The sequence below is a fragment of the Paroedura picta genome, chromosome 1 (assembly GCF_049243985.1).
Source record: "Paroedura picta isolate Pp20150507F chromosome 1, Ppicta_v3.0, whole genome shotgun sequence".
In the NCBI taxonomy this organism is placed as follows: domain Eukaryota; kingdom Metazoa; phylum Chordata; class Lepidosauria; order Squamata; family Gekkonidae; genus Paroedura; species Paroedura picta.
In genome coordinates, this window is record NC_135369.1 from 113,110,300 (window position 1) to 113,133,654 (window position 23,355).

The window sequence follows — 23,355 nt, forward strand, 5'->3', positions numbered from 1 at the left end:
GGAAAGTAGACAGTGAGACATTGTGGGGAACTAGGTGATCCACTTTTTGGCTTGCAGACAACAGAACTGTAGTTGCCAGCAGGAGGCCTCAGGCTTCACAAGGGTAGACAGCAGCAGCCAAGCAACAAGGAGTATCTGTGGCCACATGTGTTCCTTTTGAAGGGGCGTATATGAGGGGAAAGAGCTTCCACCTAACTGCCTGGAGATGAGATGTACTTCCAGGGGATACTCAGACCCCACCCGAAGGCTGGCATTCCTAGACCTCAGTAAGATGCAATGCTACAGAGCCACCCCTCCAAAGCAGCCATTTTTGGCTGGGACCTGATCTTTACAGTCTGAAGATGAGCAGCGATTCCAGGAGATCCCCAGACCCTACTTGGAGGTTGGCTGTTTCTGGCCTGGAAATATTCCTTGACGTTTGGAAGTGGGGCCTCAAAAGGGCATAATGCCTCTGCAGCCACCTAACCAGCCACATAGCAACCCCTGATCTATTTCTGATCAAGAAAGCATTGCAGAGAGGAGGTAAGGTTGCCAGATTGGTGTAGGTTCATGTTCTAGAATTCCACATGACCTAGGTGTGCATAAACTTGACTAGGGTAAGACTGATGTGCACAGAGAGACCTCCTCTTAGGGTTGCCAGCTCTCAAGTGAGGCACTAAACCCACACCAAACCATGAGCTAGCACCTGTTACATTACAAAATGCAATGGGCTTTATTACTAGTATAACATAACATGTGAAGTGAGGTCATTCATAGTGCTGTGCTACCCTATTTTATAAAAGTGGCTTTCTGTGCTGGAAGCTGAGAAATGCACAGGGTAAGGATGTCATCATAACTTGTGTTGTACTCTGAATTAAGGAGGAAAGTGGAGAAGCAAAACATGGAGTGGAATGTATTCAGACACTGTGAGTATGGGTGGCTAGAATTTAATTGGAGCTCTTTGGGATGTGTTGACATTCAAAGGATCTCAATGAACATGAAACTAGGAATAACCAAGAGAATACTGGAGTTCCTCCTTTGGACTATATTCCTCTCTACCCCTTTGTGTTATTCTCTTGACTAGAGCTGATTTGTCTTCTTCCCCCTCCTAGTCTTTTCTCCCCATTTTCCTGTTTTTTTAAAAATGATATTCCTCATGTGACCCCCTTTTTTGTATTTTAAGCCTCTTTGGGTTCCCATGAGAAGAAAAGTGGGATACAAATAACTAAACAACTCCTACCATAACTGTATCAATCAATACATCTTCTAGAACAGTCCATTAACCCAAGTGATAAGATGGCCTATCCATTACCTATCCATTACTATCGTTCAGACATTCTTTTCGATCTAATTCTAGTAGAGATGTTAAGGAATTTTCCTACCATGTTGGAAATAAGTAGCAAAAATTTAACTAGAGTGTCACTATTATGTGATGATAAAGATGAATGTCTAGTGTAGTGGCATTAGATATTTGCGGATGCTTTCATAAAAAGGACAATATAATAAGATATGTGAAATTGTCTCAGGCCGGGCATTATCACAGGGGCATACACTTAACTCCAGCGGACGATTGAGAAACCTGCCCTCGAGGGCAGCTGAGGGGAATGAGTTAAAACGTGCTCTTGAGAAGGCCCAACAGTATTTTATTATTGAGATGTTTGTGAGATATGGAGCTGGAGTATTTCCTGACCATCCTTTCAGAGTGCTATAGATTCTAGGAAGAACTGAGAATTCCTCCTGAGAATCTATATCAAAAAGACGTTGCCGTATGGCAGCTTTGGCTGTTTTAAGGCCAAGTTCTATTAGATGGTTCAGATCGAGGCCCAGAGTTTGGATTTTTCCAATGATTTTACTATTCCATGGAAATTGCAAGGAGATTGCTAAAAATTTTGGGATTAGTCTCTTAGGATGGAGGTAAATTTTTAATCAGTAATTGATGGTTGTCAGCCAGGCACAGGTTTCTACCTTCAGAAGGCCAGATTCTTGGCATAGAACAATATTTGGTGTGCAGTTAGGTGTTTTATAAAGATCTCTCAAAAATTTGGATTGCACTCTTTCAAGCAGCATATAGCTCCTGTAAGGACCCAATTGGGTACCATATAGGATTTGCGCTAATATATAACTATCTTTTTTTGTTGGACTTTCTTTCTTACTAGTGGCTAAAGCTCTGCTGACAAAGGGCCTGGGGAGCGTTTTGCCAAGTTGGGGGGGGGGGCCTGCGGCCGCCAACGCTTCCTTCTCCCCAGCCCTAAAGGTAAAGGTAAAGGTATCCCCTGTGCAAGCACCGAGTCATGTCTGACCCTTGGGGTGACGCCCTCCAGCGTTTTCTTGGCAGACTCAATACGGGGTGGTTTGCCAGTGCCTTCCCCAGTCATTACCGTTTACCCCCCAGCAAGCTGGGTACTCATTTTACCGACCTCGGAAGGATGGAAGGCTGAGTCAACCTTGAGCCGGCTGCTGGGATTGAACTCCCAGCCTTATGGGCAAAGCTGTCAGACGGCTGCCTTACCACTCTGCGCCACAAGAGGCTCATACACATGCCCATTTTTATAAATGGGCTTTCTCCCTAGTAGTATAATAAACAGACTTTATTATACATCAATTCCAATGTTTTCAACAGGAAACTGTTTTCAACAGGAAACTTCAATGTAGAGAAACAATCTCCTTACAGAAAGTCTGGTATAACAACTGCTACTCCTAGCTTAAGGTGCCTCCATACATTTCTTTTGCTAGTGGCCTGCTGGTTGCTCTCCTGTAGCTCGTGCTTTTTAGGCTGGGGAATCTACTTTATGTAATTTCCCAACTAGCACTTTAAAATGGAGGATGTACAGAGCAGTTTGCTGCCCGGATGCTGGATTTTGGTGATGTCATGCAGAGCAAGCGGAATATAACGATTACCTAAGGTAAGCATTTCACTACATTTAATGGGCATGGAACTGCCCTTGCTTTGGGCCAGCTAGAAACACACAGATCAGGGGGCTCAGGAGGAAGAGTTTAGATTTTTGGTACTGGGGAACTTTGTGGGAGAAGCCAAACCTCTACAAAAGAGAGGGGCTTCACTTGAACAGAAAGGGAACTGGGATGCTGGTGATCAATATTTAAAAAAATGGCAGAGCAGCTTTTATTAAACTATTCCCTGGAGGAAAGCTGATAGGAGCTAGGGTGCCTCCAGAGCATGTCACTCCAAAGAGATATTTGCAGAAACACTCAAAGTAATATTGTTATTACTTTGGATGACCAAGGAATGAAAGGATTTTTAAAGGAACACAAGGATAGATTCAAATGGGTAACTGTGTTGGTCTGAAGTAGCACAATAAAATCAGAGTCCAGTGGCACCATTAAGACCAACAAAGATTTATTCAGGGCATGAGCTTTCGAGTGCAAGCACTCTTCCTCAGACTATGAACTCCCTATGACAGTGGGAATATATAGCAAAAATTAATTCTGTTAAATTAGTAAACTGTGTCACACAACCAAATGCAGCCAATGATAATTCTTTGTCAAAACAGCCAAGCAATCCCCTGAGATTCAGTTGTAGTTTACAAAAACACAAGGAGAAACCAAACCGCCTGTGCCAGTGATCAAAGGCTCTCACCTCACCATATGCTGCTTGCCCCATCTGTCTCCATACAACTGTGAAACATTCCTACAAGGGAATTGCTGGTAACTATCTATTGCACTATTTGTGCTAACCCTGTTCAACTTGTGTATCTATATTCCTCACAATTTATTTGATTCGTGATAATGTGACTCTAAGGTAATGGCAATGTAATGGAATTTTAAGTTTTACTCCCTGGCCTTGGAATTTGTTTTTTATGTAGGTCAATAAATCTAAATATTAAACTTCTTGAGTGACTGGTTCCAAGATGCCATAAGAATGAAAAAAAATTTTTTTGAAATGTCTTGAGATACAGAAATTTTGAACTTTATTTAAAATATTTTATGCCAAATTAAATGAGTTCATTTATATGTTCTACAAATGATTGTAATCACACAGATATAAGAAGATAAGTGAAATTTAATTCTTATTTTATTTAAGAATGTGTTTTGACATGTAAAAACTATCCAACAGTGTGCAAATCAAGTCAGAAATTCAAAAATCAACATTTCCACAAACACATTTAGATCATGATATTTGTTAGAAACTTTTGGGATAATTAGATGGATAAACATCTCTGTTATGTAAAGGAGCAGTCAATCAACAATATATAAAATGAGAACCTTTCCCCAATTTGTGGCTTGGATAATTTTTTTTCAACAGGCATCTGGGTCCTTAAGAAGAGCTGGGCACTTTGCTTCAGCTTTGTCCTCAAATGTTTCATGAAACCACTTCCATAAATGTTGCACATTTTTACCTTAGCACTCCTGTTTGTATTTTCTTCAGTGTTTAGCCATATAGCTACACTGCACATATGTGCTCTTCTGGAGATGGTAGACTTCAGAAAGAGCTAGCCATACTCCTACATTTGGATATATTTTACTGTGTTTCCACCCAATTGGTGTCAACTAACTTGTTCAGCAGTTTAAAACTGGAATAAGCATACAAGAATGAAGAAATGAGGATGCACTGAGAAAATTAAACAAATATTGAGACAAATTGAGTTACATTGACTTAAGCCAAACACTATTGAATAATCAATTAAGATAACCAGGCTTATGTAGAGCTGATTTTTTCCCCAGAGACTAGTACTCTTAAATCAAACTTTCAATAAGGCCACGTCCTACTTTTCTTCCAGCTTCTGTAGACATTGCCATTTTCCATAATGCCAGCAAAGTTCCTCCTATGAAATAAATATAGAATGGTTATCAGAAACACCACCAAGCATATTTCAATTAACACTGAACTCTAGAGCTTGTGCCTGGAACCAATTATGTGAAGTTATAAGAAGAAGACAGTGTCTCTGACTGTATTCCTTCCCCCCAGCATCTTTCCTTAGAAAAAGTACAATCTACTTCCAAATTTTAGAATTAAAACAGAATTCCCCCGCCACAATTGTGGATGGCATCTTTCCTTACAAATAAATATGTGAAGAAAGGAAGAATGGAATGTAATTGATATGCTTTGAAATTTTTCTAGGATTAGACATACTTATTGGTTTTAATTTTCCTGAGACTCTCTGGTTAGGTATACATAGCAGTTTACACACTTATACTATATAATATAAAATATAAATATAAAAATATTTGGGGGAGGTTTTCCTTTGAAATAACTTTACCTATATAACATTACAACATTCAGACTGCAACTGTAAGGGTACTTTTCTAGGACTAATCCTCACTGAATAACATGGGATTTCTGCTTAGAATTGGTCATTTAGTACTTTAAGGCAGCCTTTCTTAACTGTTTTATCATTGAGAATCCCCTGAAACATTCCTCAGGCTTCAAGACACCCCAGGAGTGGTGCCATCATGCACAATATGGTTGGGAAGCATAGCTATGCTGTGGACATGCCCACTCAGGGCCCTTCCTCTTCCCACCCACTTCAGGACCATGATTGGCCATTTGAGGAGAGGGGGCTGGTCGTCATGAATATGTATGGTCATATAACCCAATAAATGTTTAATAAATTTTAAAAATACATTAAAATTTAAAACTAGGCCTTAAGGGTTTAGCCATCACATGAAAATCTGTTTGCTCCAGCATTATATTGCATTTTGTTCTGTTGAACTATTATTATTCTGTTTTTTTATGCTCCTATTTTTGTTTTGTTATTTTATACATATATTGATACTGAATAATAATTTTATATTTTAAAATTTGTGAGATTATTTGAACACATTTTGTTCAAAATTGGGTGAAGAAATAATCTAATTACATATTTAAAAACATTAGAAACAATAGCCATTTTAAAACATTTTTTATTTTTTTATTTGGGGGAGAAGGAGGCATGATAATTATAGACTGATCTTGTCATATCTCAGAAGCTAGATAACAGAAGGAAGAACCTACCCTAGGCTATAATAAACATTTAAACAATTTAGCAATAAATATAAATAGAAATGTCTTATCTCTTCTTTTAATTGTCATAGAACAACCAAAACGGACTCCAGATTTAAACCATTTTCAAAGGTATTTTGATCAGTGTTTGTTATCAGTTGTTGTTTTTCCAACTCAGTATTTTCTGGTGAAGTCCTTCACTAGGATCTATTCGTCTTCACAGAATTTAAACAATATATATGTAAACCTTTGGCTCACAGGTATGGGGAAGCTTTAGTCCAAAGACTGGGGAAGGCCTTTCAATATAAAGGCCTCTCAACATAAAGATGTTAGGTAACTGAATAGTTTACGAAACTCTCATTAGACTGAAACGTAATAACTACAATCTGTGCATGTCCTGCTTTTACTTCAGATTTATCTATGTTTATTTATTTATTATTAGGGTTGTGCCAGGGGGTCCCAATTCGGTCATATTGGGTGTTTGTAGGGGCTTCTGTTGGGTTGGGTTAGTGTGGGTGGTTCCATTGTTGTCTTGGTTGCTGGATTTGATTTAAATTAGAATTAATTAGGGGATAGGTATGGGTATGAGTTGGCTAGTTAGTTAATTTGGGGCACGTTAATTGATTGGGGTTGGGCAGGTTGGGCTGGTTGAATTGATTGGGGTTGGGAAGATTAGTTTGGGATACATCGGGGTAATTAGTCTGGTTGAATTGATTGAGGCTGATTTCACCTGACCTTTTCCCTCCGTGATAAATAAAATATTTTATTAATTTCTAAATTTCAAAACACCTCAACTGCCATTTAAGTTAAGTTAAACTTAACGATCCTTCTCTCAGGTTCCTGAATCCATACCTATTTTCTCATTTGTCTTGCGAAGAGATGAAAGCAGAAACAACACTTTATTCTGTGTAGCAGTGAAGTCACCAATTGGTAGGGCTCTATCTCTTTCAAGGAGTTTTCGTGTTGGTAATCCAGTTTGGAAGTGGTTTGTATTCATCTGGTCTGTGGAAAAACGTGTGGCTGCAATGAAATCTACTGCATTACTCCAGTCTTCTGCAAAACCACTTTCAGGGCCACTCAGGAATTTTAGCCTGAAAAAACATGGAAGGTAAAATGAAAACTCATACAATCTCTTTCAAGATCAATCTGCTTTGATCATTGATCTTTTACCAATAGGATAATATTTTCTGGACTAATGTGAGGGCAAGTAGATACAAAATGCTACACAGAGAAACAAAATAAAAAGAGTTCAGTGGCACCGTAAGGCCAAAATAAAATAATATCAACATATCGAATTCTGGGATGGCACCCCTATATCTGATTCAGGAATACACAAGGTAAGGGAAGTGTTTTCGATCTATCTTACCGATTTTGACACTTTGGAAGTGCATAAGAGAGGGAGAGAACATGAGCTTTCCACATGTATTTCAATGCTTCATCTTTTGAGAAGGAAAATGTTTCAGAGCTCCTTACAGTGGACGAGAGATACTAAATGAGAAATATAAATATGTATATATATATAAGGCTGTATTGTTCAGTGATTCTTTATTATTCCCAGATAACTGCTTTAGTTGATCATTCTAACTGGCAAGCTTGAAGAAGATGTTCATACTCATTGTGCCTGCCCAGAAAGCATGATGGTCAGGATAGACATATTATTATCCAAGGTATTGACTTCCTGGTAAAAAACACCAGAAATTGAAGCCCTCTTCAAGGACAGCAAGTGTAGATACTAAACAAAATGGTTTCTGTGATTTTTCATATTGTATACTTTTCTGCATGACAGAGAGTTCCCGGGTTAATCTAATTTCCTGTTGATGAACAAGCAATAGAGACATGGCTTTTTCATAATAATTGATGTGTTTACAAATATGCAAGACTATAATTGGAGGCAAAGAGTCACTCCTGCATGACAATCCAAATCATTTCCTTAGAGAGCTTCACTATAACTGAAGGTACATTCAGCTGGCTCAAAGTTCAGCCATCTCAAAGTGCCTGAATAGCCTACCTGCAGCTGTTTCAGGCAAAGCTACTAACCTGATGTTCCCCATCCATGCACCTTGTTGGCTAGAAAGCCCTATTCAGACTACTTCAGCAATGGATTGCTTACCTATCTACTCACCCTCACAGCGAATATTATTAGAAGAGGAGGAAGAGGGGAGGGGGGGGGGGTTGTATCCCATTTTTACTACCCCAAAGAGTCTCAAAGCAACTTACAACTGCCTCTCCCCACCACAGACACCCTGTGAGGTAGGAGGGGCTGAGAGAGCTCTGAGAGAACTGTGACTAGCCAAAGATCATCCAGCTGGCTTCATGTGGCAAGGAGGGGAATCAAACCCGGTCCTCCAAATTAGAGGCCACCATTCTTAGCCACTGCACCAAAGTGCCATGACTCTCAGAGTGCAGTTCAGACGTTCACCAACAGAGCAGAGTCCAGGCACTGGGAGCATAGCTACAGTTAGCCTTTATAGAAGGTACATTCAGGAGTAAGCATCATCCATAGAAATTCACAGAACAAGGGATTGTTGAAAATGGGGTACAAGGGGGGGGGGGCTAAGAGATTTATAGGCTTGGGCCCTATCCCCAATACTGTGCAGGAAAACCCATTCCCAGGAAAGGACCGTTCAGTGAACCTAAGTATGAAAGTTGTAGCCGAACAATCTAACCACCGAGGCTAGGTGGCCTGGCTACTGTCAGCTGCTATGCAGAATGTTTACATTTCGAAGCAGGGACAAACAGATAATGATTTGCATTTCACAGAGCTTGAAGGACAGAGCTTGGGCAAACCCAGAAAGGAACCAGTAGGGGAGGGGTGGATCGGAGGAATGCACCACCAGCCGGGGAGACTGCAGTACAGATTTACATGGAACATTCTCTTTCTGCAAATGTACCCAGCATCAGTTGCCTGGAGGTAGAATATGGTACTATTGTCATGGGAACAAATTCAGAATTAAATTTAAATATATTTTATTTCTCCATTTAGGGAAGTCGTAAGGCTTTGAATCTGCTTTGAAATGAGGGAACAGAAAAATCCTTTTAGGATGGTGAAAAACTGACCATGTAGTAAGTGGTGAAAAGTCTTGCTTCAAGTTTTAAAAAATACCCTAACATCTTCTGACATAATATGTGAGAAGAAAAACAGCTTACCTTGAAGTAATCCCTCCACCCAGCCATAACTTTTGGTGCCTGATTGTTGCATTCCATAATGTTGTAACAAAAGTTATTTTTTTGTTCATCTGGTGGTAGCATTTCTACCTCATATGGTAAAACTCCAAACAAACCACTTTCTAGAGCACCCAGAAATGGAATAATTGCTAGCGCATAATTTACACCTGTAATAGTAAATAGAAATCAATATATCTAGTAACAATATATCATATTTTCATCATAACCCTATCTGTGGATTTTTAAATTCAGGGACTGGGGCAATGGATACACAAGACTGACCTACAAGCCTGAGAAAAATCCCCAGACTTGCAGAAGAATCTGATATAAAAAATACAGAGTTGCCAAAATGCTATAGGAGTACTTGTTGCTTTAAGAAACAGATGTTTCAGTGGCCCTTCCTAGGCAAAGACAACAGTCTTCATGCTTTGGTTTCTGTCAGGAAAAGGCAGAGAGATGGGAGAGGATTTAGTGGGGTCAAACCTGGCAGCATCCACCATGCAACTTCATACCATGTGACTTGCATGCCTCACGCAGGCCTGTCCCCCCCCCCCCCCAAAAAAAAAAACAAGTTTCAGTATAAGATATGGAAGACCAAGGTTTGAATTCTATTTTGCCATGGAATCTTATTTTATAACCTTGGCCAGTTGCATGCTCTCAGTCTAACTTACTTCACTGGTTTGTTGTGAGGATGAAATGGAGGAGAGGAGAATGATGTAAGCTACTTTGGATCCTCATTGTAGAGGAAGGCAGAGTATAAATGAAATAAATAATACATATAGTTGAAGATGATGGAAAGATACAAGGTAGGAATGTTTGGTAGGCAGGAGAGAAAGAAGGAGGGGAAAGTGATGATATGAGGATTACTAGGAGAAGGAAAAGAAGTATGGGAAAGTAGTTACAGGGGAAAATTTGATGCCCTTGCATGTCCTTGTGGGGCCCTGCATATATAGGTACCACTTCTCTGCTTACACCCCTCAAAGAGTTCTACACTCCCTGAATGTCAGCAAATGGGTAATCCCAGGCCCAAAGAGGCCCATCTGGCATCAACCAGAAGCAGGGCTTTATGTTGGCTCCCACTTGGTGAAACAAGTTCCCAGAAGAGATCGGGGACCTACAAGAACTAAAACAGTTCAGTAGAGCCTGCAAAATGGAGCTCTTCCACCAAGCCTTTGGTTGAGGCCAGCAGAGCAATACCAACCAGGAACTCCCTCCCAACTATCAGTTCTGCCCAACAGAGACAGCATAGGATGATGCCTGACTTGGCCATGCATTAAATAAAACAGCACTCATGGCTGAATAGCCAGTAGTTGAACATCACACAGTTATGATTGTTAAATTGTTATTAAGTTCAGAATGCTATAAACCCAAAACTATTGACATATTTCTGTATTGTTATATTTAAGTCTAATATATAATTTAAGTTATAAGTCTAACAGATGAGTCACAAATTGGGATCAAGATTGCAGGGAGAAATATCAACAACCTCAGATATGCAGATGCTACCACTCTAATGGCAGAAAGTGAAGAGGAACTAAAGAGCCTTTTGATGCGGGTGAAGGAGGAGAGTGCAAAAGTTGGCTTGAAACTAAACATCAAGAAAACAAAGATCATTGCATCCGGCCCTCTTAATTCCTGGCAAATAGATAGGGAAGAAATGGAGATAGTGACAGATTTTATTTTCCTGGGCTCCAAGATCACTGCAGATGGGGACTGCAGCAAAGAAATTAAAAGATGCTTGCTCCTGGGGAGGAAAGCTATGGCGAATCTAGACAGCATCCTAAAAAGCAGAGACATCACCCTGCCAATGAAAGTGTGTTTAGTCAAGGCTATGGTCTTCCCAGTTGCAATGTATGGCTTTGAAAGTTGGACCATAAGGAAGGCCGAGCGTCAAAGAATTGAGGCTTTTGAACTCTGGTGCTGGAGAAGACTCTTGTGAATCCCTTGGACTGCAAGGCGAACAAACCGGTCAATCCTAGAGGAGATCAGCCCTGACTGCTCCTTAGAAGGCCAGATCCTGAAGATGAAACTCAAATACTTTGGCCACCTCATGAGAAGGAAGGACTCCCTGAAGAAGAGCCTAATGCTGGGAGCGATTGAGGGCAAATGAAGAAGGGGACGACAGAGAATGAGGTGGCTGGATGGAGTCACTAAAGCAGTTGGTGCAAACTTAAATGGACTTCGAGGAATGGTAGAGGACAGGAAGGCCTGGAGGATCATTGTCCATGGGGTCGCGATGGGTCAAACATGACTTCGCACCTAACAACAACAACAACAAAAGTCTAAGCAGTTATTGAGTTTCTATGTACTAAGATCTGTGAGCTATGAACTTTTATTGTAAACTGCCCTGAGCCGTAATGGAGGGTGAGATGATAGACAGACAGACAGACAGACAGACAGATAGATAGATAACTGAGTCTAGATTGGATCTTACATCTGGGCCATAATTTTCCTGGGTAGAGGCTGCCATGGGGATAGAAGGAGCAAAGAAGAAGATGTAGGAGAGAGATAAAACAGGCTAATTGATGGGATGAAGGAGTAAGGGAAATAGAAAAATTGGATGGGCCATGGGACTTTCAGGGAAGGGAAAGAGAAAATAGTGGGGAAGAGAAAAATGAGATCTCCCCTGCAAGTCCTTGTGGTCCCAAATTTTTGAGATTTTCAACGTTGCTCAATATGTGGATTTTTAAATCTAGAGACTGGAGCCCTGAACAGATAGGACAGATATTTCTACCACATGAAAAGGCCTAGTTTTTAAGCAAAATGTAAAATAAAAGAAGTACATTCGAGGAAGAGTTAAAACCTCCCCAAAATACTAGTAGCAGCACTTGTCACTTTAAGAAAAAATACCCTCAGTATCTGTTGCTAGGCAACCACAACAATATTTCCATAAAATGCAGGAGAATGTTGCAGTGCCCTTTCCAGGGTTAGTTTGGTTATTGAGGGAGGACACATTGGGGTCAAGTCTACCAACAACCACTGGGAAACCTGGGGCCTTTCCACATGCCATAAATATAGTGAAATGCTTACCTGGTGAAGATGCTACATTTTTGGCGTTCTGCATGATGTTGCCAACATCCAGCATTCAAGCAGCAAACCACTAGCTACATCCTCCTTTTTAAAGTGCTAGCTGGGGAATCACATAAAGTGGATTTCCCAACCTAAAAAGCACAAGCTAGAGGAGAGCAACCAGCCAGCCACCAGAAAAAGAAATGTTTGGAGGTGAAGAAGTGCTGTCTCCACCTCTGATGTCCCGCCCTCGCAGCCGCCTCCCTCTCCCTTTCCCTGGGGATGTTTTTTTTTAAATCAAACTGCCTGGAGCAACGAATAGGTGATCAATCATGCAGAATAAGCAAAAAAAAAATTTCCCCACGTTTAAACACAAAGCATGCCTCTCTGAAGTCCCCCCCCCTGCACTTGGGGAAAAAAATCAGGAGGCTTGTGCAAGGGCCCAATTCGGCTGCTTCAGCTGCAGCTCCCATGTAAGTCGATGGCACCATTGACTAAAATGGGAATTTCAGCTTCTCCACCTGGAAGAGTGGAGGTTTGAGGTACAGGCTCCAACATTTCAACATTTCAAGGTAGCTCTAGTGTCTAGGGGCTCCTGAAGAGGGTGCCCCCATCTTTCCGTTACAGCCCATGGAAGGATAGCCATGTTGGTCTATTGTGGCAAAACAAAACTGAAGCCCAGTGGCAACTTGAAGACTATTTTTATTCTAATATGCTCAAGTGGGGGAGGGTCACATTATTAGTTCGAATGCCAGTCTAATTAGATATAAAAATTAAGTTATGCACCTAGTTATGTGTCCCCTGAATATTCTGTAATATATGTTGTTAGCCTTTCAGGTGCCACTGTACCTCTGTTTCATTTCTATACCTAATAGCCAATGATGATTCTGTTCTCCATGACTCTTTCTAATCTCTTGCTGAAGCTAACTAAATTAAGGACCTAAATTCTATAGAACCGAATTCCTTGTTTTGTATATCTACTCCACATCAACTGTCTGTGTAGTCCTTTTTCATCCTGTCCTTCATGTCAAGGAGCTCAGGACACTGTATGCTCTCAAACCTCCTCCACAGCTGATTTTAAAGCTCTGTGAATTCTATGTTTGTTTGATTATAAAATTTGGAGCTTTGATTGGGTCAGTGATATGAATTGGCTACAAAACATTCTGCATATGTCCTGGGGCCAGCCTCCAACCATTTTTACTGATTTATTTATTAGATTTGTATATAGAGTGTCAGAGATTAATTTACTGCTATTATGTGTGTGCTAGAGTGGGAGTTTTAAAGAGTAAAGATCTTGCTATTATGGAACATTTATTGGGCCATAATACTTTGTGTTTTCTGAAAGCATGTATACTTACAAGCCCACCAGCTGTGTACAGATATGCACAGATTTTCTCCATCTTTGTGGCCACAAGATGTTATATGGAGCGGATCTGCTAGTCTTCCTGCAAGACAATTCAGTAGAGCATTTTATTAAAATTTATTTATCTAAATGGCAAAGATTTTCACACCCAACCTGGGACTTTGCTAAGATATGAACATTTGCTTTGGGGAAAAAAATTTGATTAATTTAACAGAGATATGTTCAAATAATTGCATAGGATCCAACCAATTCTTTTCTTGCAAAAAACAGATGAAGGATCAATTTCAACCAACTGAAAAAAGGATTATGCTAGGGGTCATGAGACCTGTATCTACACAACCCATGTTGGACAGGGGCTAGTGAAAGGAGGAGACATCGATGAAACTGAGTGAGAAAGTTGGCTGGCTCCAAACCCAGCATTTGTTTTGCAATATACTGTTTCATCACTCCTTGCAGCCTTGTTTATGAGAAATGCCAGTGTCACTGACCTCAGCATCAGCTGTGGAATGACATCCAACAAACATTACTGAAGTGTATAAATAATTCTAGAAAAGCAAGTAGCCCTCTTCTGAGAGGCGGGATAAAAAGCAACATGCAGCTAAAACCATAACCCTTCATGTGTTATATGGCAAACCAGGAAGAAGGAGAAGAGTCTTATATGCCGCTTTTCTCTACCTGAAGGAGTCTCAAAGCGGCTTACAATTGCCTTCCCTTTCATCTCCCCACAACAGACACCCTGTGAGGTAGGTGAGGCTGAGAGCCCTGATATCACTGCTTGGTTAGAACAGTTTTATCAGTGCTGTGGTGAGCCCAAGGTCACCCACCTGGCTGCATGTGGAGGAGTGCAGAATCAAACCCAGCATGCTAGATTAGAAGTCCGTACTCTTAACCACTACACCAAACTGGTTCTCCTTAGGAATCATTTGGTCTCCTTAGATAGATAGCTGAAAACCACCCAAGAATTGTAGAAGTTATATCTGTTAACAAGGGATAATTCCAGATGGCTTTTAAAGTACAGATTTGTAAGTTTATCCCATACCATAGAAATAAAGTTTTATTTTTTATTATTAGTTTTAAAACATAAATGTTGAGATGTGAACATGAATATATACACTAAGGACACTGTTTGATTTGCATTAAGATATAATACCATATAGAAAAATCTCATTGGCTATATAATGGGGACTTTTTGACAACATTTTATTCATTTACTTCATCGATATCCCACTTTCTTCCCCAATATGGATTCATTGTCTTACAATATTTCACCTTCTTAATTTTATCCTCACAACAGCCCCATCGGGTAGGTAATGCTCAGAGTATGTGAGTGGCCCCAGACCAGTGGGCAAGCTTTTATTGCAGAGCCGGAATTCAAACCAGTGTCTTCCAGATCCCAGACTAGCACTCTACAAGCAATTGTCATTCAAAGAGGCAGGAACAATGTATATGGTACAAAACCCCCCAAAAGATTGGTGAAAAGAAGTCCTCCCTATTTTTAGCCCATAGATTAAAAAATGTCAAGATGGCTTCTATGGATTAAAGTAAGGCAGGTAATACAACCCAAAAGAGACGCAGCATATGTTAATAAAATACATAAGAAGCAACTCTAAAGACCACTGCAGACACAGTATAATTGCAAACACAGTATAAAATTACATGAGTAAGGCCATAAATAAGTAAAGAGTAGTTCTCTATAACTTTAGAAAAATAAATCATACATCAAAAGAATCTGAGTAGCACCACAGCAACAAAGCTAAAAATGCCACCACAGAAGAAACTAAATACAGAATCAGGCACCAAAAATCTATAAAAATAGCTTGGGAAGATAGCATATTTTCATCTGGCACCTAAAAGTCATTAACTTAACGTCAGGAGAAAAACGGTAGTCTGAGAGGTGGAAACATCTCAACAGAGCCTGATATGTCAAGCTCTGAAGGTTCTGTATATACATACCAGACTTGTATTGCCAACCATGTTGCAGTGGCAACCCCCAGAGGACATTCTCTTCATTATTGGCTCCGAGTGCTGCAAAATAGTTACTTGTATGCTTTAACATTATTTTATAAATCCCCATTCTTTGCCTGTAGTTCCAGGCAGCAATCACAGTTTTATTGCCTTGCACTGGGTATTCCTCCAAGTTTCCAGGAGCGAGGTGCCACAATGGAGGGAAAGCATCTTCGTAGCCTTCTGGACTCGCAGTTTCTGCAAGTGCTGAACCAAGTAAAATAGCAACACAAAGAAAGTGAGTGAGATGGCAAAGAGGTAGTCTCATCCTGGCAGGTGCCCTGTCTGACAGGCCCATCCTGCATTCAGGGTTCAGAGAGAGCAGTGGCAGATGCTTTTTAGAGGGAGAGAACACACTACCTATGCAAATCAGGTGTGATTACCTTTCTTGTCTCCACCCTTTCTATGGCAATGAAACTGACACTCCAAAACTGAAGGCTAGAAGGACTTTCACAACACTGCTATCTTAGCAATGTCCTGAAGGCCAGTTAGAAAATTTATCATGTCTTGCGAAAACCAATTGACCAACATAGTAATACTCAGCATGGTTAGGCTATCCATTTTCAGTTGATTATTAGTGATAAATGACTTCACATGAGACAAGTGGGTAGCCGTGTTGGTCTGAAGAAGCCAAACAAAGTTTGAGTTCAGCGGCACCTTTAGGAACCACAAAGTTTTGTTCAAAATATAAGTTTTTGTATATCTGAAGAAGTACGAGAACACTCAAAAGCTTATACCTTGAATAAAACTATATGGGTCCTAAAGGTACAACTGGACTGAAATTTTATGTCACATAAGACAGCCACTCTGAAAACTGGGAAGTTCTGTTCAGGAAAGCAGCCACAATAACATTACTGAAAAGTTCTCTGAGGCCCATTCTGCACCAGTGCCACCACTCTCGGCTGCCACTGGTTCTTTGTCATGGCCCTCTCTCGGGTCCAGCCAGAGGAAGATTTTCCCCACGGGAAGCAGTCCACCCCTGATTACTGCCTTCCCACGATGCAGCCGGGGTAGAGAGGTTCCACTACATTTTGTGGGGGGTGGGGGTGGAGTTATGCTTATTTATTCGTTTGTTTATTTATTTATCATTGCATTTCTATCCCACCACTCCCACAAGGGCTTTTGGCGGCTAACAATGATAAAAACCCCAATACATAAAACCCCCATAAAACCCATAACATTATAAAACATAACTCAACCATCCCCTTAAAATCCTCCAATCGGCAGCAAAAACATCATAAAAACCTCAGGGGCTTTTAATCCACTCCTGATATGGCAAGAGTGGCAAGGGGGGTCCAGATCTTCTTCTACGCGTTGGCTCAACCATAGACCTGGTGGAAGAGCTCTGTCTTGCAGGCCCTGCGGAATGTTGAAAGCTCCCGCAGGGCCCATATATTTCCTGGGAGCTCATTCAACCAGGTAGGGGCCAGGACCGAGAAGGCTCTGGCCCTGGTTAAGGCCAACCGCGCTTTCCGGGGGCCGGGAATGACCAGCAGATTTGTCCCCGCAGAGCACAAGGCACTGCAGGGGACATAGGGTGAAAGGCAGTCCCTAAGTTATGTGAGGCCCAGACCACAGAGGACCTTAATGGTAAGAACCAGTACCTTAAACTGGATCCAGGCAGCAACTGGTAACCAGTGCAGCTGCCTCAGCACAAGCTGGATATGGGCCCTCCAAGATGTCCCAGTGAGAACCCTTGCAGCTGCATTTTGCACCAGCTGTAACTTCTGGATCAAGCCTAAGGGTAAGCCTGCATAGAGCGAGTTACAGAAATCTATTCTGGAGGTGACTGTCACATGGATCACTGTGGCCAGATGTTCAGGGGACAGGTAGGGTGCTAGTAGCCTAGCCTGGTGAAGGTAGAAGAATGCCTGGCTGGCTACCTTCTTGACCTGGACCTGCAATGTCAGCAAGGCATCCAAGGTCACTCCCAGATTCCTGGCCTTAGACGCAATGGCCAGTTGCATCCCTGCCAAGGTGGGTAAGCGCGCTTCCAGTCCTGCCCCCCTACTACCCAGCCACAGGACCTCCATCTTGGAGGGGTTGAATTTCAGGTGACTCTGCTCAACCCATCCAGCTTCCAAACATCTGGCGAATGGTTCCGGGGGAGAGTCTGGGCGGCCGTCCATCAGGAGGTACAGCTGGGTATCATCTGCATACTGATGACAACCCAGACTGTAACTCCACACCAGCTGGGCCAGAAGGAGCATAAAGATGTTGAAAAGGGTGGGGGAGAGCACCAAGCCCTGTGGAACCCCACAAGGAAGTCCTACAGGTCTCAATAACTTCTCCCCCACCGCCACCCTCTGGGTCCGGTTTAGGAGAAAGGAGCGTATCCAGTGCAAGTCTGTGCCCTGTATCCCCATCCGGGTACCTAGCAGTTCATGGTCAACCATGTCAAGTGCATCTAACAGATCTAACAGAACCAGCAAAGCTGAGCTGCCCCAATCCAGCTGGCGATGGATATCATCCATTAGGGAGACCAGCACTGTCTCCACCCTGTGGCCAGGATGGAAGCCAGACTGGTATGGATTGAGTGCCGAAATTTCCTCTAGGAATGCTAGGATGCTGGTGCACTGTGTTGTTGTATGACAACACAATTCTACCTTCATGGACAGCCACTTTGGACGCCGAAGTGCACAACCCTGCTTGTGACATTCCACTGGCTAACAAAATGAAGATCAATTTGTCAGGGGTAAAACTCCATTCATGAGCATATCATTTTCTGAGATCCTTTGCAGCTAACACCATTTCCTATATTGGTTGAGGCCAAGGCTGCACTCTTAGAATCTGAATGCTCCCTCCCCACTCCTAGATTCCCACCCGGGCCTTGGCTTTGGCCTTATTCCCCCCATCTGTGCTGGGCTGAAAACTTGAACTTCAACTAACATGAGAGTTGAACTTCAACTCACATCGAACATGACAATATGAAGGAGCGAGTGATTGGTCTATAATTTTAAACAAACTAATATTTTAAGAATTTTTATTGTATGGGGATTTTATCTACGTTGGCAACTCCTGGAGATTTGGGAATGGAGCCTGGGGAGGACGGGGGCTTCAGGGGGTACAATGAGATACAGTCTATCCTCCAAAACATCAATTTTTGCCAGGGTCACAGACCTTTGTAGTCTGGCAATGAGCTATAATTCCAAGGGATCCCCAAATCCTACCTGGAGACTGATATCCCTAGGTAAGCCAGGGTTGGACCACTCTGGCCACTCTGGATCATTATTAGAGAAGAAGGTGGGATATAAATAAATAAGTCCAATTTCTCCTTTTTGGTTGTAGCAGGTGCTTTTGTAATGTTTCTACATTAGTGAGTAATGTATTGAATTGGAATGCAGTTTTGCTTAGTTCCTTTTTCATTCTAGATTTTCTAGGAATTTAGCAAGGCATGGAAGAATACTAATATTTTAGAGAGTTCTATCACTGACTGGCTGGTATAGTTGTGAATTTCCTCTTAGGTTATCCAAAAGAACACAATCTTTCGCTGGCCAGTTATAATGGTCATTAATTTTATACTCCAAGTGACGTAACAAAATAGCCTTACATTAATGAAAGTTCATTCGTAAGTCAAATGACACCAATTGAGGGAGGGGCTTTCTACTAGTGACATGTTTGCAAAATTCTGGAGACTGCTTCTGCCAATTCCCTTGCAGCAAACCAGATCGCGGAGTAATAATGCATCAGCAATGAATAACAGAGGATTATATCTCACTAATCCTCTGGGGCTTTACGCACCGGGATCTTTGTTGCAAATTGGTCACTGAATGAAAAATCGCCATTTAAAATAGTGGAATTCGTCGTTATGCATACCTGCCTTTGTAGTGGAATCCAGTTGCGCTTTGTAGCGTTTCCCACAGCTTCCGGTCTCGGCAGAAATCGCTAGAAAGGAAGCGCTATTGCCAAGCTCGTCCCGCCCCTGGCCGTCAAGCAGCCAATGGGCAGCCGTTAGCATGCTCCCAAACAGCCCCTTTCCCTTTAAGAAAGGTTTAAAAAAAAAAAAAACAGACCCATTGTAACGAATCTGTGTAGATTCGTTGCAACGGAGAGACCCATCCAGCTGCCTTATGTGTTTGAGCTGTCGTCTGATCGTATGATCGTTGCCACGCTGCCTCGAGTGGAAAAAAAAAATCCCCCCCCCTCTCACGGGCCCGATTTTCAGCTGAATGAATGTGTAAAATTAATGGGAGAATACATCAGCAAACGGGCTTTTCTGTGGTTTGTGCTTAGTGACTAAAGGTGAAGGACTGAAGCCAGGGAAGCCTCTAAACAGAAAGAGGCTCGCTGGTGCGTTTATCCCCGCTCGCTCGGAGAAAAAAAAATGGCGATCGCTTCGCCGGAAGTTTGGAGGACAGGCTCAGGAGGAGGGACTTTGAAGAAACCGCAACAATGTTAATGCACAGGTCTTTTTCGCTAGTGTTGCAGATTGGTTGCAAGAGTGTAGCGCTTTCCGGAGGGTGAATCCACTTTTTGGGATTCCCCTGAAAGCGCTACAAGGAAGCGCTTTTTGCAGATTGGTTTCAGGTGTGTGGCAGATTGTCTACGACGTCGTGCGTTATGGCAAATCAATAGCGTTTCCAATTGGCAACCATTGTGCGATTTTGAAGGCGTGCAAAAAGCCCCTCTAATTTAGATAATAACCAGTTTTTTAAATGGCCTTAGTATCTTGACATGAAGGAATTAGCAGGTGATTATGTTCAATAATAATAACAACAAGAACAAAAAGCAAGTAGGTGATGAGGCAGGCATAGGAACATAAGAAGAGCTCTGCTGGATCAGACCGTAGTCCATGTAGTCAGCATTGTGTCAACCAGTTCTTCTGGCAGATAGTTATCATGACACAGAGGCTGAGCTCTTCCCCAGACATTGCCTCCTGGCTCTGGTGGTTCCCTCAGCCAACATGGCTAGCAGCATAGCAATTTTACAAAGAGTGAAGATTAATGGTAAAATACTTGGCATAAAGATAACTGCAGCACATTCTTAAGGACAGGTATGTCAACCATCAAACCGACTGATTACAAAACAATCTTTTGCTTTAAAATTATGATCGACCCATAACCATTGATAACTAACTACAGTGCTATCCGCTTTTAGTCTACAGAATAAGAAACACATTTAAATGCTAGGGGTAATTATTTAGGTGAGAGATATAAAGACCGATTCCCCTGCCTCCTGCTTGCAAACGTGGGGTTGTAAACTGTATTTGCAAGCTTCCTCATGGGAAACTTGTCCCACATATTCCCTCTGCCTCATTACAGCTTTTTGCCTCCTGATGAGGCGGCAGGGGAAAACAAGTCGAACTTCTCCCCCCACTCCTCAGCTTGTCAATTACAGCAAGCTACCAATCAAAGCAGGGACTTAAACTTCCATTCCCCCCCCCCAAGCCCCACAATTATTTTTTAAGTGCACTTATGCATTGCTATGCAGTAACACCACAACATAAATGCACTTTAAATGAAATTACAGCACTTCCGTGTTGCTACAGAGAAGTGCCACAATGATAAAGCATTCCCTCTCTTTTGGGGATTCATGGTGTTTTGGACTTTATTTATGTTCTAGTAGATTTGTGAGAGGCTGAACATAGTGACTGGACCGTGAAGAGTGATTGTGTGTAAACAGTAGGCTTAAAAACAGAAACCACAGCCTAGTTGATCAGGAGAGGGTTGCTTCATCACGTGCCCTCCCCTTTGCCTATTCATTCACCTCCGCCAGAAAACACAAATAGAACTGTGCTTTGCCTGCCTGATCCCAAAAACATTGTGGACATTTTAAAGAAAATTTTATTTTTAACTTATACTAATTAGCTTTGTCCCCCCTCCCTTTTTTTAAGTCTTGAAGTAGGAAATAGAGAGGGGAGGGCAGGTGCGAGGCCTGGGGAGATGCTGCAGGGACTGTTGCGTATTTCTCTCTCCACACAGGCTTGCAGTTGGTTGCTCCCTGATGTGAAGCAAGATAACAAGTGGCAAATCCAGTTTTGGCAATTTCCCTCATCTCGAGGCAAATCTGGCCAAAATTCAAGCCAGCCCATGGTCATCCACCAGCAACCAGAGGCTGTCCAAGGGCAGATTCCTCATGTGGAATCTGTCAATGGATTCTCCATTATTTATTTATTTATAAACACAAGTAGCCAACAAATTCAGGACAGCAAAGGGTGATGGGATATACAGTGTGTATTGGACTGAGAATTTTAAAATTTTCATGTTCCTTTAGCCCTTCCGGCTATTACATGGGGAAAAGGGTTTGAAATATTTGAAATGGCCCAAGAATGGCCTGCACCCATTTAACTGTTTCCCTGGGCTGATTGTCCTGTTTACCCTTCTTCTTCTGTGGTTACTTTCAAAGAAAGCAAACAGATGTGGCAGCATCCAGCTGGAGATTTTCTCAGCTAGGTGTAATCATCTGGACTGTAGAGGAAAGGACCCTGAATGACACTGACCCAAACAAAAGCACCTCAGATAATATTCATAATAATCATCCATGCCAGTTGCTGCAGCAAGAATCAGAATATGGTCATGGCCCAGCAGTAGAGCAGATGCTTTACAGGCTTCAGCCTGAGACCCCAGAGAGCTACTGTCAGTCAGAGCATATAACGCTTGATGAACTAATGTTCTGACTTAGTGTATACATACAAGGTAATTAGTTGAACTATTCAAAATCTTAAAAGATGATGCAGTAAAAGTGCTACACTCAATATGCCAGCAAATTTGGAAAGCTCAGTCTGATTTTCCCTTCACATATCTGAAGACATGGCTCTGGAAAGCTCATCTGTAACCACTATGCCACAATTCCCAAAGGTCAGTCCTCTCCCACACTCAACGCACATTCCAAACCACAGGTTCTTGACACCCATATCTCCACACCCATGCCCTCATTTGCCACCATGCCACCACAACCTCCCACACAACACACACATTGAACCCCATGCCCTTACAGACTGGACAACTCCTCCCCTTCCTCTTCCTACTGCCAAGCTCTAGCACCCGTTGTATTCTTGGATACAACGGGCTTTGCCCCTAGTCCAAAATAACTGTCCTGGAATGGGATCTTCATCTAATAGCCCCTCTGAATTGCCAATGGAAATGCATTCGTCCTAACTAAAAAAAATAGTTCAACCATAGGGGGGATTGTTAAAAATTTCAAGTAGGCTGACAGGGGCAAGGGAGGATTGGAGACCAACTGAAAATAATGAACAAACCCTGTGTGTGCCAAAAGAAGTATTTGTATTGTCTGACTCTACTATACTCATTTCAAAAGCGAAATTGCTGCAGTGTTACCCAATTCCTGCAGGGTTTCCATTTATATTCCTAGCATTTTCATTTTTTCATCAATATGTTGGAACCATCTGCTCACATAATGACCTTGCTTTTCTCTGGCTAATAGCCTGAAACCATCTGTAGAAAATAGGACATAAAATGAATCAGCAGGTGTTCCACCAAACCCTAAACTTTACTTTAAAAATAGAACTGCAGCAAGGCTTAGATCAGCAGGACCAGAACTTCATCTGAATCTTGGCCACTTTGAAGCATCTGGCCTGATAACCACTTGTCCTCAAACAAGATTGTTCAGGCAGTGATGCTGATTAGGCAAATCTTTTTGACCTAATTGCTGAATGAGAGGATTTCCACAGATGTTTCAGAGGCTGTTGAGATAGCCTCTCATTTTGTATAGATGTGAACATTATCATGTGAACATTATCCTTATCTGGCCCCGTAGCAGCACATGCAGGCTAAGTTCCCACCCCAAAAAATCAGCCCCTGTTGCCAGTCTTCATTCCTGTAGGAGCAAAAATGGGAAGTAGGGAGCAACATTGCAATGTCTGAAGGACCAACTGACTCCCTATGGCCCATGCAAAGCATTATGCTCCATAAATCTGAATAGGCTGGTGGTCCCTGGA

The 23,355-nt window shown here is 41.9% G+C and overlaps 1 protein-coding gene across 1 annotated transcript; it reads right to left on the bottom strand.

The window, feature by feature from the left end:
• Window positions 1-3,991: 3,991 nt before the first annotated feature.
• Window positions 3,992-15,756, bottom strand: C1H6orf58 (chromosome 1 C6orf58 homolog). Its single transcript, XM_077345782.1, has 6 exons — window positions 15,408-15,756; window positions 13,450-13,536; window positions 9,065-9,249; window positions 7,284-7,405; window positions 6,770-7,008; window positions 3,992-4,760 (listed from the first exon to the last, which is right to left on the bottom strand). The coding sequence occupies exons 1-6, from the start codon at window positions 15,754-15,756 to the stop codon at window positions 4,672-4,674; spliced, it is 1,071 nt and encodes a 356-aa protein (XP_077201897.1). The 3' UTR covers window positions 3,992-4,671.
• Window positions 15,757-23,355: the final 7,599 nt, after the last annotated feature.